Genomic DNA, 14,045 nt, shown 5'->3' with positions numbered 1-14,045 from the left:
AAGTAAATGTGAAAAACGAAAAGAGAATAGATGAGAATAGATAGAACGGGTAGGAGAGGAGAGAAACTGGGGTCATCGTTTTGTCGGAAGAACTTTTTTAGAGGTGGGAAAAGGAAAACTAAACCCTAGAGCATAATAGTTATTAAACTCATTGTTTTACTTCTCAAAAAGTTTGTTATCTTGATTTTTTTTGGGGGGGTAATATTAGATCTCAATTTTGTAAGTATAATTTTTCTGAAGTTTTATCCACACATTTTTAGTGCATGTACGGGTCCTCCATACATACACCTCTCATCAGATCTAGATGTGGTCCAAAACATAAACACAAATCATTCCCTCCCCCCCCCCCCCCCCCCCCCCTCCTCAAACGCGTTTCCCCACTTCGTCCGTTTCCCATCTATTAAAAAATTTTATAATAATAATAATAAAAAAAGAAAAAAAGCGAAAGCTCTCGCGCCAGTTGCGGATTCCAATAGTACACGGCGTGCCATGAAGCGGGCCCACACGACGCTCACGTGATTCCCTAACCCATAACGAAAGGGATAGGAGGGTGAAATGACTGCCATACCCCTACACCAATGCGATGCGCTACCGTCCTCCGCATCCCCATGCTGGCGTATACAAACAGTTTCACGTGGACCGCGCCACCCATCCCACCCGTAGATAAAGAAAGCTACTCTTTCTTTCTTTCTTTCTCGCGAGATGATCCTTTACCCCTCTGTTTTGACCGAAATACCCTTTCGTATCCCCCCTTCTTTAAAATTTCACGAAAGGGTTCGTTCCACTCATGCGAATTTATCGATTTGGATTCTGGAAAAGATGAGATCGGACATTCTCTCATCCCCCAATTTGAGGACAAGAAAAAAGGACCATCCAAGATACTAGAGGGTAATATAGTAATTTACCTACCTTCTAGAATATGTCCTCAGTTCATCTCGCGGGATCTTCTTCGACAAGGCGTCCGAGAAAATGACGGTATTGGAACTTTGAAGAAGCCCACGGAGGGGGGTGGGGGGAGGGAGGGGGTAAAAAGAAAAAATAACGTACGTGCATTTCCGGTGAGAACAAGGGAATCTTCACCACTCTAAACCAACCCCTACGCTCTCGCAACCGTTCGCAAAAAGATGCCGAGAGGTGAGCGTGGAGCGGTTTCCGGATCCGTAACCTAATAAAAGGAAGGGATCATTCAAAAAGGAAGACCAACGTAGAAAAGCAAGGTCAGAAATATAAATTTAGAAAGTGTTCATTCTATATTATTGAACTAGGAACTTTACATTTCACGCCGTTACTTTGACGTCCGTGGAGGTTTACACCCCTGCGTTTACACTTTACGTCTTGACAGGAAGGGACTTGAATGAAAATTTGTGAAACGATGAGGGGTAAAATGCAAATAATGCATAATAAAATGGCTCCATTTACTAGGGACAGGCTGTCTTTAGTGGGACCCACTCCACTAACTTCGCGCCTCGCACGCCACACCAAAGAGTCGTGATGTAGAAACGGACACGCGCCGTTGGCGCGATCGGTAACGATCCCGTAGGTGACCGGCTAACCGGGTAACAGGAGAGAAGCCATACACGTGTCTGATCCGGTGCAAGTAGTGGCGGTGGAATCGGTAAGAGTGAGCCGCTCGAGGGGCCACGTCGACACGGGCCGTGGGCGGTATTTCCAATGGGATAAGGAAACGGCAAGTCTTAGGAAACGTGGCGGACGCTGGTGCATCGACTCGAGCTCTCCGGTCGGCTCAAGTAACCGTCGCGCGAAAAGTTATTGGGATGCCGAACCCCCGTTCCTGCTGCAAAGGCAACCCAGCCAACACCAGTACCGACAAGTGGTACTATGACACGATCCGAATCCTTCAGATTTTTCTACATTATTCATCCGCCAACTCATATTTGGAGCATCGAAGATACCAAATCAAAATTAAGTCACCTTGACCCTACTACAGTGAGATTGATTTAGTCTTGCCAATATTTGAAACTTTTCCAGAAAACTCGACCTATATCACTATTATACGTATTAATTTTGATTAAGTTGGTCGAAAGGAGCTACCAAGTTGCTTGTCTAATTAAGGGACTTACTTGTCATTGACGTGGACTCCTTATATCACTGAGAATTCTATGGATAAATAAAGCAACTTGGTACTTAGTCTGCATGAATCTTTATCTATTCCAAGAGGGCATCAACTTTATCGATGCAGCCCATAGTACGATTCCTTATATATTAGACTAAGCATTGATATATTACCTATGAGGAGGACATAAAGTAGGGTCATTTATGTTGACAATTGGAGAGGTCATACATATGGAAATTCGAATGATACTTTGAGTGTAAGTATTATGGAGGTTGTTGAGGAGATTCATTTCATAGAACAAGATTTCATGGGCGTTATACCGACGACTTGACCATAGCACGCGAATACCACTGTATCGTTTGACATTTTAGGATTTTAACTATTGAAATTTAATTAACTCACTAAATAAGAATCATAGAGATAAATTATTTCTACCGATGACCAGGATTTAGTCTAATTAGTTACTAATCTTCCCACCCTTCGTTATTAAAGTATTATTCTATGTATGAAAGTAACTCGCGAGAACCGTTTCGCGACGGTTTCTACGAAGCCGAGCCGATTACCGAAAGCCGCTGACTCACCCCGTTGTTCCCGGACATCAAATGCGGACTTCAATCCAGTTTATTCCGGATGTGAAACCCAAAAACTAAATCTAGAAAAATGACAACAACCGACGAGCCCGTGACGCATGGCCGCAGAATCCCGATCTCCACGCTCCTCCCTCTTTTACCTTTTACCCCCTAAACTAAATTTGAATTACAAGAGCAATCTAGATAAACTACCTCGTTTTATTTTACAAAAACAACCCCGGAAAGATCCGCCCGTTCCCTATATAAGGCCTTTCGGAACTCAACCTTCGTGCCCAAAACACCCCCATACTTTTCCATTCCTCGTATACCCCTCCAATCAAGAAACCAAACTATTCTCTCTCTTCTATTCTTTCATGGAGGATTCCGAAAACCCTAAAAGGCCAAGGGAGGACTCCGGCGAGGAGTCGCCGGAGGAAAAACGTCTTCGGGCAGACGATATCCTCGGCATATTCGATGTCGACGACGATGCCGGCGGTGACATCACCGCCGGCGAGGACCTCGCCTACGTGATGCGAAGCTTGGAGGAGGAAATAACGATACCATCTCCGGGAACGGATTTCTCCGGTGTATCGCAGTGCTCCGGTGATCCGAGGGAGTCGGATCTTGGCTACCTCCTGGAGGCCTCCGACGACGAGCTCGGTTTGCCTCCGGCGACGACGGCGGTGTCGTCGCCAGAACGGGAGGGTGACGTCACTGCATCCGGCGAGGAGGAGGCGGAGGCGGAGGCGGAGGCGGAGGCGGAGGAGGATGAAGGAGGGTTCGGCCAGATCTGGGGTTTCGATGACGCCATCGCCGGTTGCTACGAGGGATTGGAGTTCGGGATTCGGCCGGAGGCGGCGGTCGCCGCCGACGAAGTGGTAGAGTTGGACGGCGGGTTGTTCGATTACTCCGACATGGCCTGCGGGCCGTCTGATTTCGCTGATCTGGCTTGGCGGTCGGAGACCCTGCCGGCGTTGTGATAGAGACTTTTCCAACTCTCTCTTTTTAAAAGGAGTTTGTAAAGTTTAGAAGGAAAAAAAAAATACGATATGGTTAAGGTTAAAAGAATAGAAAGATTATCTATTTCTATAGCTAGTTTTTTTTTAAATTTTTTTTTTAATTATTTCGCTCCATTTTCTCCTTTTTTTGCCCGTTAATGAGGATTAGACGGTTGATACCGTGTTAGTTTTAGGTTTTGGATATTCTTATTATTAGTTTAAAATTTATAAATTAGACTTTATATTTTATCTATTTTGTAATTCATACTCGTTTTTTTTAAAACAAAATTATAAATTTTAAACATCTAAGTTTATTTTAATTCAACCTTTGACACGGCTTTCTTTAAGTCTTGTTACTTATTCTTGCTTCGACTAAGATAAAAAGAAATGATAAAAAAAGGCAGAAGTAAATTATGTATTATAAGAGGAAAATCCTTACAGACGAAGCATAAATTAAGAAATAAAATATAGAATGTAATTTGTAATATTTATTATTATTAGTTAATTAAATTTAAAATTATGGTATTAGTTAACTTAATTAAAATTATCGCATCCAACCACACTATCTATTGTTATATTAATATTGCAAAATGATATATTGCATTAAAAACATATTAGGTTTAAAACATTAGAGAGCAGTAACCTCCTACTATTCTACTATTCCTTTTCTTCCACTTCTACTGCTACCTTTTTTTCAGGTGCTATTATTTTTTCTTTCAATTTATTAATTATGCTTATAATCACTTATTAATTAATAAAGTAAAAAATTAGTTAGAAATTATTAATATTTAAAACTTAACTACGAAATTTGTAAGTTAATTATAAATTTCTAAATTAACTATGCACCTAAAAGTTGATTATAGTATTTGAATTTTTAGATCTTTCAATTGGGAAAAAAAATTTCATATGCACTTAAAAAATTATGTTAGATTAAAAATAGTGTTTATATCTATTAAAAAAATATTAATAACTATAAAATGTCTTCAAAAGCTTGAATGGGGTAGTACCTTTGCTACCTCTCCTTCTTCTTTTCTTTATCACTGGAATTTGTTATTTATTTACAAAAATCATAGTTAATTTATTAAAACTTTACTCTAGTATTTTCCTACTTATTTGTTTATATTTCACTCATATACTAATTTATTTCTCTTGTGAGGGAGGTTTGTATAAAATTATATTTTAGTGATAAAAAATAAAAAGATGTCAAAAAGGTTAGTAAATATAACTAAGAAACTCATAATTTTGAAGACATTTCATAATCACTAATATATAGTTAATGGTTATGAGCACTATTTTTAATCTAATATAAATTTTTAAGCATAAATGAGATTTTTTTTAATAAAAAAAAGTTTAAAAGAATAATAATTTATAATTAATATTTTAGGAAGAGAGAATATTGATGCTATGAATAGTACATAATTAATTTGTGGATTCTTTTCTTCATGTTTTTTATTTGACACAATTATATGCAACCCTCTAATATAGGGAAAATAAAGTGATAAAAGAGTGAAATATAAAAAAAAAAAAGTGGAAGAAGAGTAGAGGAATTAGTAGAAGTAAGAGAAATACTACCTCATATAATTTTTTAGAGATATTTCATAATAAATATTTTTTAATTATTATTATGAGCATCACTTTTAGTCTAACATAATTTTTTAAGTATACATAATATTATTTTTTCATTTAAAACAGCTAAAGAATCAAATGTAATAATTAATCTTTAGAGAATATTGTTGACATGTGTAGCTAAACAAAATGACAGACATATATTTTACTATATAATTTCATATACATAATTATTTATAAATTCATAATTCATTTGGTAGTTAATATATAAATATCAAAGTTTTTTAATTAATCTTTTATCTTTATTAATTAAAAGTGATGAAGAAGAAATAACAGAAGAAAAGTACAGGCTTTTTGGTGCAAATTTCTCATTTATTTTCATTATTCATCTAGATATTAAAAGTTAGTATCTTTTTCATTTTAGATCCTAGGTTATGTCATTATTCTGATCTCTTCTCTTTCTTCATCTAAAAGTTAATCACAAAATAAATTAGTTCACAATAATAGCTTAACACTGATCTGGATGGATCTTTCCTTTCCCAGTTATGAAAGGATAAATAATTAAACTATAATAAATCATTTTGCTCCTATCAAATAAGTAGGATAAATGACTAGGGTTGTTGCATTACGACTTCCGAGGCATGTGAACCTAACACTTATGCCATTAATTAGTTGGGCAATGTGGTCAATCGCAAGGAGAGGTAGATATCGTTAAGCATCAGGTTTGAATAATTTGGTGCACTTCATGTGATATAACAAGAATTTTCTGAGTAGTTTCATGTGACCTAACTACTAATTAGTGGAAGATGTGGTGATGCATGAAAAATACACTGTGATTTTATTATTATATTTATACCGCCTTTGTTTTTATTATCTTAATATCATGACATTAATCCACTTAACAGGCAGATTAATTACATAACATAGAATTAGGCCTTGTAGGCTCACACGGCCCATTGGAGGATTCGGCCCAATAAATTTAGCCCAATGGATCGAGAGAAGTCCAATCCATTAAATTTCTAGGGAATTTTACCGATCACACCCTATATTTTATATATTTTATAATTCATATCCTGATTTTTAGGTTTTTGTAAGTCAAGGTCTACTTTTTTTTCTTATAATTCTCATTTAACATCCTTCGTTAATTTAAACGGTATCAGTAAAAGAATATTTTATTATAATATATAAAAAAATTTCTAAATACCTAAATTATCTATGATTTCTTAAGAGAAGGGACAGAGAGAAAAAATAATGGTGAAGATATTTTAGTAATTTGATCGATATTAATTAGTTAAAATAATGTCAGAATGTTAAACGAGAATTATAGAGAAAAATGAAGGGTTGAGTTGTATCAAAATAGAGTGCAAATTATAAAATAAATAAAATATAGAGGTAAAGTAAACCTCTAAGTAATTCCAAGCTTTCATCAAATATATATATATATTAATCCATTAGTCGAATCACTGTCACTATGTGACCTTCAGAGTATCATCTGCATCGACTAGTCTAAGCAAACAAATATCTCTATCACAGTAGTGATAATTGGATTGGATTAAACGAGCCCAGCTATAGTGTTATAAAAACAATTCAATCATTAACTAAATTAATTTTGTAAAACTAAGAACACAGTCCTAAGAACTCAGAGTTGCTGCCCACCTACACGAACACGATTGACGACGATAGAATCCTAGGAATTTGTAAACAGACACGAGTAATCAATCTACCACACACCATGAGAACACTAGAAATATTATCTGGTAGTTTACCAACGTAGAAGAGAAGCAAAGAGTCAGTAGCAACTCTGTGCACACCCCACTCTAAGTTCATAGAGCTATGATTTCATGTGATATCCATGTGAAGTTGTGGCCCTCTCAAATGATATCTCTCATTTTACCTCCTCCAAAGGAGATTAGACTATGAGCTGGTGAATTAATCATAAACTTATTAGCAAAGTAAAATCCTAGAAATGAAATATTTGTATTAATTTACTTGCTAGCTGACAACCAGACCTGCCTTCTTGGTTGGCCTCCAGCTGTGGATTAACACTGGGCACTGGGAGAGTTTTATATGTTACCAGAAAACATTCACTCACTTGTTTCCATCCTTAGTTTATTATAATAAAATGTATAGCAGTAAACTAAGTTTTTTTTAATAAAAGAAGCTGCATCTAATAAGAGACTAAGACTGAGAGGAAAATAATAATGTATAGTTTTATTTCTCATTTGCAGCAGTGGGTCACAGCAATAAACGAGATCAGTTGGACAAAAAGGCATCCCCCACAATTGTTGGTCTCATTTGAGTCCCAACTTTTGGTTTATTTATCTGCCAGCAATAGCATTAGTATATCCTATCCAACCCCTTACTTCTGTCTCCATTCCTTAATTTTCTACTCATTTTCCTCTCCTAAACATATGCAATTTATCCCATGTCGACTCTTTGAACTAGAAGGTTTTTTAAGTTTAGAAGTCTATATAGATAGTATAACTAATCCTACATTAACTTAAATATAAAATGATCTTAATACTATTAAGTAATTTAAGAAAGTTAAGGTAGAAATAAAAGGAGAACAATCTTTTAAAATAAAAAATGAAGAGTAGTTTAGATATTTTAAATTTTTTATTACATATATATATATATATATATATATAATAATATACAAAGGAAAAACCACTTGGGTAAAGTATTAATCATAGTCTAAGTATACCTTTTGACAAAAATGAATCTGCCTTCACTCTCTTTATGATCCATTAGGAGATATGCTTAGTGTGGATATTAGTATATATATATACTTAAAAGGGAAGAATTAAAAAGAATCTGTACAAAAGTTTGGGAATTGTTACAATAAGTTTAAAATGTAGGTAGTGATATGCAAAATGGAAAATGTTTTTCGTCACTTGGGCTCGGTAGACGGTAGTGATATGGGGGGAGAGAGAGACAGGGGGGGGGGGGGGGGGGGGGGGGGGGGGGGGGTTTGATAAGGATAAATCACAGCCATAGATTTCTCATCTCTTTGCTCCCATCCTCATCTCTTCGGGTTCTTCTCCTCCGTTGGCTTTAAATATTCCCCACCGAGAATTTTGACCTCCCTTTTGCACCTCTGCTTGGGGTTTTAGAGAAGAAAAGGAAGGGGGAGGGGAGAGAGAAGCGAAGGTAGAAGAAGAAGGGCGAGGTGGGTTTAAGAAGAAGAAGAGATCTAAGACATATATGTCGTCTGATTCCTTCTTTCATCTGGTAGTGCTCGCTTTCCTCCTCTTCTCCTTCGTCTCCTCCTCCTCCCGCATGCTACAGAGGCTTCAAGGCTGGAACAAGATTTCGATGCGAAGGTATGAAGCTCATCTTGGATTTATTGATCTATTTTTGGAGAATAACCATCTCGTACTTTTTTTTTGTTTTCGTTCTAATTTTTCTTTCTTTTTGGTGGTCACAGGATTGGATTTGGGATGAAATATTTTGGTTTCCAGCACATAGAGGCGTATAGTTTTCTCTTCATCTTCTTAAGAGGCCCTCACTTGGCATAGCTTCGGAAACCTTTCTCAGATCTTAGGTTTCGCTTTCCTCTTCGTTTTTTTCCCCTTCGATTTTGTAACGCAGGCAAGATGCTCGACAAAATGTCCAAGAAGAAAAACCCCCACAAGAGATTAGTACCGGCGACCGCGAAAAGGGTCCGGGTCGTCTTCGACGACCCAGATGCGACGGATTCAAGCGAAGACGAAAGGCCCATGGCCACTCTTCTCAAGAAGAAGCGAGTCATCCACGAGTTTTTCGTCAACCCCTTCCTCTCCACAGATCAGAATGGGAAATCCCCAAAACCCAGCAAAACCCAGAAGCAATCTAAGCCCAAGACCTCTTCGAACTCCTCTTCGAGCACCTCGTCCTCCCCCACCACCACCACCACCAAGTACAAAGGTGTTCGTCAAAGGAAATGGGGCAAATGGGCCGCTGAGATCCGCGACCCGTTTCGCGGCGGCCGTCTCTGGCTCGGCACCTTCGACACGGCGGAGGACGCCGCTTCCGCTTACCAAGCCAAAGCGAAGCGCTTCGAGGAGGAGAAAGAGAGGATGTGGGCTCTCTCCTCCTCCTCCGCGTCCGCGTCCGCGTCCGCATCCGCATCCACATCCACATCCTCATCCGACTCAGCTTCAGAGGACCGCACCGCCGCCGAGCTACTCGACCAGATACCCCTCCCCAAAGCGGATCTGGATGTCATCTTCGGGTTCGACCCATTTGGGGATTTCTGCGACGACCCGGGAATCCTCGTCGAGGAGATCCCACTCTGGCTCGACGAGATCCCGCTCTGGGATCCCACTGACGGCGTCGATTTCGCAAGCGTGGACGCGTGGATGAATCGTGAGCTCTGAGAGGCCAACAATTTTTGCTGCTCTTCTAATATATTCAGTATTTACCTTATAATTAAATTATATATTACTATGAGTGCAGTGTGTGGGCGGAAATCTCTTGGGTTTTTCTGAGCTGCAAGAGCCACCCCCAAGAAATTTCTTTTTGTAATCCTACACACTTGTTATTATTATTAGAGATGTAATTGTTGTTACTTATTATTATTGCTGTTGTTAGTGTTATAACTTGTTCAATTGAGGTATATGCATTTGATAATTAAATGAGAATGGAAATGAAGGTGGTGTGTGTGTGGTGGGGGCTTTGTCTTTATGGTGTCATGGCTGTCATGCTCACCCTTCTCCATGCTTGCTTGCTTGTTGCTTCTCTCTTTTCTTGGTCATGGGAAAGAATGGTGGGCCACCAAAAAAGAAAGGGGGATAAGACTGGTGGGCTGTTGGTCTTGGTGCTGGAATCGTATGTTTCAGAATGGTCTCTCTCCTTTGTTCGGTTGGGACTTGGGGAGATTGGAAGAATGGGAGATGGAAGAAAGAGAGAAGGAAATTCTACAGTATTCTTCTCTTTTTGTGTGAAGGAGAGAAGAAGGGCTCCCTATTCTCCAATAACAGGTGTAAAATGAATCAAGTTTTTTACATTTAAAGAATTTGGTGGTGGGAAAGAAAGTAAAAATTGATAACCCATGCTATGTTTTGTTTGATTAATGGAGGGAGGTCTCTATCACGTGCCTGCTTCACTGAGCTGAGGCAATTTGAGCTTACTCAGTGGAGTAGTACTGTGACATCTTTGACCAGGGGAAAACACCTAATAAGGAGCTGAGGTTTTTTATTTTTTTTTTTTTAAATTCAACAGTACTTTCTCCGTATTCTTTTGGTGTGTATCTATCTACCTTGAGATTCCTATATGGCTGCTCTATTAAATTACACGAGAGAGAGAGATTTTTTTCTTTCTTTCCTTTCTGAGAGCTCTCCCTGCTCCCTCTGAGCCAGATCCCTCTATTAGAATAATTAGTGAGTTAATATTTTTCTAGTTCTCTTAAACTGGTTCTGTCTCTCAAATTGATAACCCCTCCGTCTTAATTTCACTCAATTGTTCAAGAAGGATTGTGAAGCTCAGGTACTAAAGGGAGCTTAACTGTTTTCGAGATCCTTACTCTAGTGGGTATAGAAAACTTCAACTGGCTCCTTTATTTGTAGACTAGTAAACACCTCCAACCGAGTAGAAAAGAATCACGATTAATTTTATTGGTAACTTCTTCTAACACCCGCCTCTGTTGGCCTAACTGATATATAATTTTGATTAGTGTTTATACACAGATTCTTCGATTTTTTTTTTCACTTTTAAATTCTATAATGTAAAAGACATGCAACGCGTCTAATAACCGGGTTGTGAAGCATTAGAGACCTTGTGTTAAAAATTGGTTCCTTAGAAGCTTGATTTCCTATCGCTATAAAATCTACTTGGAAAAAAAAAATCCTATCCGGCTATCAATAGTAGTACTTAACAACTTGAAGGGGGGGGAAAATAAAATAAAAGCCATTGTTAAAAATCTAATCTTTTGTTCAAGGGGTACTAAGTTGGGGCATTACATAATAATTTAATTACATAACACGTGAAGTACCTTCTCGTGCATATCATGTTCTCTACTTTGGGTTGGAGATCCATACAAAAACTGAAGGCATTCTTTGTACTGCCAAAAGGAAAAGTTAGTGTTTTCTTTTGTCAGAAAGAATGGAAAAAAATAAGACCAATGACATTATAATGGTCACTAATAACAGCAGCGAGTTGGTTAAAGTCTTTTATAAATCTCTTTGGGCAGAGTGAATATTTTTTGGAGTACAAACATCTAGCAGCATTAATGTACTGGGTTTTTAATGAGGTTGTTTAAGCTGTAGCTGGTCGGTGTGGTTACTCACATATATATGGATCTTATATAGGGAAAAGTTTCAAACAGTGACAGTCAAAACAACATTATAAGAGTATGATATGAAAAATATACAGAAGAAATATATGAAGAGGTCTAATTACAGATAACTCAAAGATGGGGTATTAATCATAACATTATTAAGTTATAGGGTGTGTCCCTACCACTGTCCTGAATCTTTATTGCACTATCTGATCAAAATCTATGCTAGTATTTCTATTCAACCAATAATTTGTCAGAAACTTTTGTCGGTTGTTGCATCTCCGTGCACCCGAGTTGATGACCAGAAGCTCACGTTTTTCCTTGTGGAGTTCAAAGAACTACTTTCTGGCTGCTTCCATTATTCCATCATTTTTCCCTTCGAGACCAACACCTTTAACCTCACAGGAATCCCTTATCCTGGAAGCTCTTGATGCAGTCATCAAACATTTGCTGTAGAGATTTGAAAGGAGATAAACCGAGCTCCGTAATCTTGGTGGTATCCATGCTATGTGAATTGCTATCTCCTCTTTGATCGCCACACCTGAATTGTTTTTCATTCAATTTAGCAATTTAATTAGCACAAAGTAAGATAGCAACTCATATGATCAAGAAGAAATATATAGCAGCGATCACTTGTTAGGGATGGGATAGAGGGGGTATTTGGACTTGATCATCTCCATGATCTCTGACCAATGAGCAACATCACTGGAGCAGATGAGTCTCCCTGATGCTCTTCTTTCATCCATGGCTAGGATGTGGCCGCACACGACATCGTCGATATGAACAAACCCAACCGTCATGTTAGGGTATTTGGTCTGTTCTCCTGTGATGAAACCATACTATGACTGTTATTTATCAGCTTAAGTTTTTATATAAAATAACCGAGTTAATATACTATTAAAGGTAGTGTTTTGGCACTTAGTAAGTCCAAAATATGAGCCTCGAAGTATAAATACTAAAAATACTGGGCATGAAATATAATTTAATTTGCTCTCGATCGTTATATACGTGCATGTATTCTACAAAACCTTTCAACAAGGAGAGTATCATTAGGAGAGTGCTCGTGGGCTGCGGCGAGAGCAACGGACCGACGACGAACGACGGGTTGACGACGACGAGGTCGACGCCGAACTCTTCTGCCAGTCGCCACGCCTCCTTCTCGGCCATCGTCTTCGCGTACGCATACCACAACTGCCATGCATGCATGCAAAAATAAAAAAAATAAAAAAAAATGAAAAATCCCAAACTAATCAAAGAACTCACCACGTACCCTTTAACTAAGAGGGCGTATGAGGAAGGAGATCTAAGTGCTTACGTTGTTCCTTTTACAGTACTCAGGATCACTCCAGTGCGACTCGTTTAATGGGGAGATTACAGTTGCATCATCTCGGTATCTAATGGAAGAGCACGAAGAGGTGAGCACGAGACGTGGCTTAGAGCTAGTTTTTGAGCAGGATTTGAGCACATTTGCCGTGCCTTTTACGGCTGGATTAATTAAAGTTTCCTGCAGATTATTTTGATCACGGTGAGGACTAAATATTAATTGTATATATTTATAGTGATTAATTTGGACCTGAATGTTTTGGTCATAGGCAACGACAACAGGAGAGGCTGTGTGGAATACGCCATCTACACCGTCCACGGCTTCATCAAAGCTTCCCTCCACCATTAGATCAGCCTTCACCAACTTGAGCCTCTCTTTGGCACCATCCATACTCCATAGGAATCCAACCTTGCCTTCATCCCCTTAATTAATAATTAAACAAGAAATACTTAAGTGAGTTAAGCTAATTAATTCATAAACGTCTCTAAAAACTTGGAGGTGTAAATTTTTAAGCTTAAAGCAAAATTAAAATAGTAACTGATCAAGTTTTAAAGTCATATCTGAAATAGTTTAGCTAATCTAACTGAGGCCCATTAGAGTACCTGGATTCCTTACTGTGGCTCGTACTTTGTAGCCCTTAGCTAGGAGTCCTTTGATGAGATAGGCAGCTATGAAGCCAGTCCCTCCTGTCACACAGTACTCCTCTGCCATCTATCTCTAACACTAATAATTTTGTATATTAATCCATTGTTTAGTTGTGATATGATACTTATATAGAAAAGGGCATGGTAAAGATTATTATGCCTTTGTTAATTTGATTGATCACTTCATGTTAGAGTTGAGTTGGGTTTAGAGTTAGGCAGGTCATGTGGGAAGAACAAGTTGGGAGATTTAGTGAGTTTGTGTCATGACTCATGCATGTACTCTTCAAAATGAAATGCGTGACATTAATTGAAGTTTGTTAGGAAGGATCAATCAGAGATTTAGAGATGTGCGTAATCATTAGCAAATAAAGATAATGATATAATTTTATTGGACTTTGAATCTTTGAATTATTATTATTTTTTTTTTTCTCTTTCGATACTTATACTTTCTTCTTTGGAATTAAGGACCATATTTTTCTATTTAATCTCATATATTTATGAATTATCTGCCTACAGGCAATTCACTAAAAATGAAATGGAGCCTGTTACAAATTAAATATAAGTTAAGGCCTAGGTATTGAGATTGGTTTCTCGTGGATCCCCACCAGTGGACT

The 14,045-nt window shown here is 38.0% G+C and overlaps 3 protein-coding genes across 3 annotated transcripts; 2 read left to right on the top strand and 1 right to left on the bottom strand.

The window, feature by feature from the left end:
• Window positions 1-3,017: 3,017 nt before the first annotated feature.
• Window positions 3,018-3,623, top strand: LOC140768343 (uncharacterized). The gene has a single exon (XM_073108596.1). The coding sequence runs from the start codon at window positions 3,018-3,020 to the stop codon at window positions 3,621-3,623; it is 606 nt and encodes a 201-aa protein (XP_072964697.1).
• Window positions 3,624-8,286: 4,663 nt separating this feature from the next.
• LOC140769147 (ethylene-responsive transcription factor CRF3-like) lies at window positions 8,287-9,835 on the top strand. Its single transcript, XM_073109738.1, has 2 exons — window positions 8,287-8,530; window positions 8,635-9,835. The coding sequence occupies exon 2, from the start codon at window positions 8,804-8,806 to the stop codon at window positions 9,563-9,565; it is 762 nt and encodes a 253-aa protein (XP_072965839.1). The 5' UTR covers window positions 8,287-8,530; window positions 8,635-8,803; the 3' UTR covers window positions 9,566-9,835.
• A 2,027-nt stretch (window positions 9,836-11,862) lies between these two features.
• Window positions 11,863-13,498, bottom strand: LOC140768340 (tetraketide alpha-pyrone reductase 2-like). Its single transcript, XM_073108594.1, has 6 exons — window positions 13,390-13,498; window positions 13,037-13,209; window positions 12,779-12,967; window positions 12,492-12,654; window positions 12,097-12,286; window positions 11,863-12,004 (listed from the first exon to the last, which is right to left on the bottom strand). Exons 1-6 carry the CDS (start codon window positions 13,496-13,498, stop codon window positions 11,863-11,865), a joined length of 966 nt encoding a protein of 321 aa, XP_072964695.1.
• Between the last annotated feature and the right edge of the window lie 547 nt (window positions 13,499-14,045).

The sequence above is a fragment of the Typha angustifolia genome, chromosome 10 (genome assembly GCF_048772165.1).
Source record: "Typha angustifolia cultivar Huaian chromosome 10, ASM4877216v1, whole genome shotgun sequence".
Lineage (NCBI taxonomy): Eukaryota > Viridiplantae > Streptophyta > Magnoliopsida > Poales > Typhaceae > Typha > Typha angustifolia.
This window is presented reverse-complemented; position numbering and strand designations above follow the sequence as displayed.

What these genes read in the sequence shown, in the direction of transcription:
- LOC140768343 (XM_073108596.1), top strand. Translation starts at nt 3,018, where the DNA reads ATGGAGGATTCCGAAAACCCTAAAAGGCCAAGGGAGGACTCCGGCGAG.
- LOC140769147 (XM_073109738.1), top strand. Translation starts at nt 8,804, where the DNA reads ATGCTCGACAAAATGTCCAAGAAGAAAAACCCCCACAAGAGATTAGTA.
- LOC140768340 (XM_073108594.1), bottom strand. Translation starts at nt 13,498, where the DNA reads ATGGCAGAGGAGTACTGTGTGACAGGAGGGACTGGCTTCATAGCTGCC. An exon ending in AGTACTGTAAAAGGAACAAC is followed by an intron (nt 12,655 to 12,778) that starts GTAAGCACTTAG and finishes CATGCATGGCAG; the next exon opens with TTGTGGTATGCGTACGCGAA. An exon ending in CTCTATCCCATCCCTAACAA is followed by an intron (nt 12,005 to 12,096) that starts GTGATCGCTGCT and finishes AAAACAATTCAG; the next exon opens with GTGTGGCGATCAAAGAGGAG.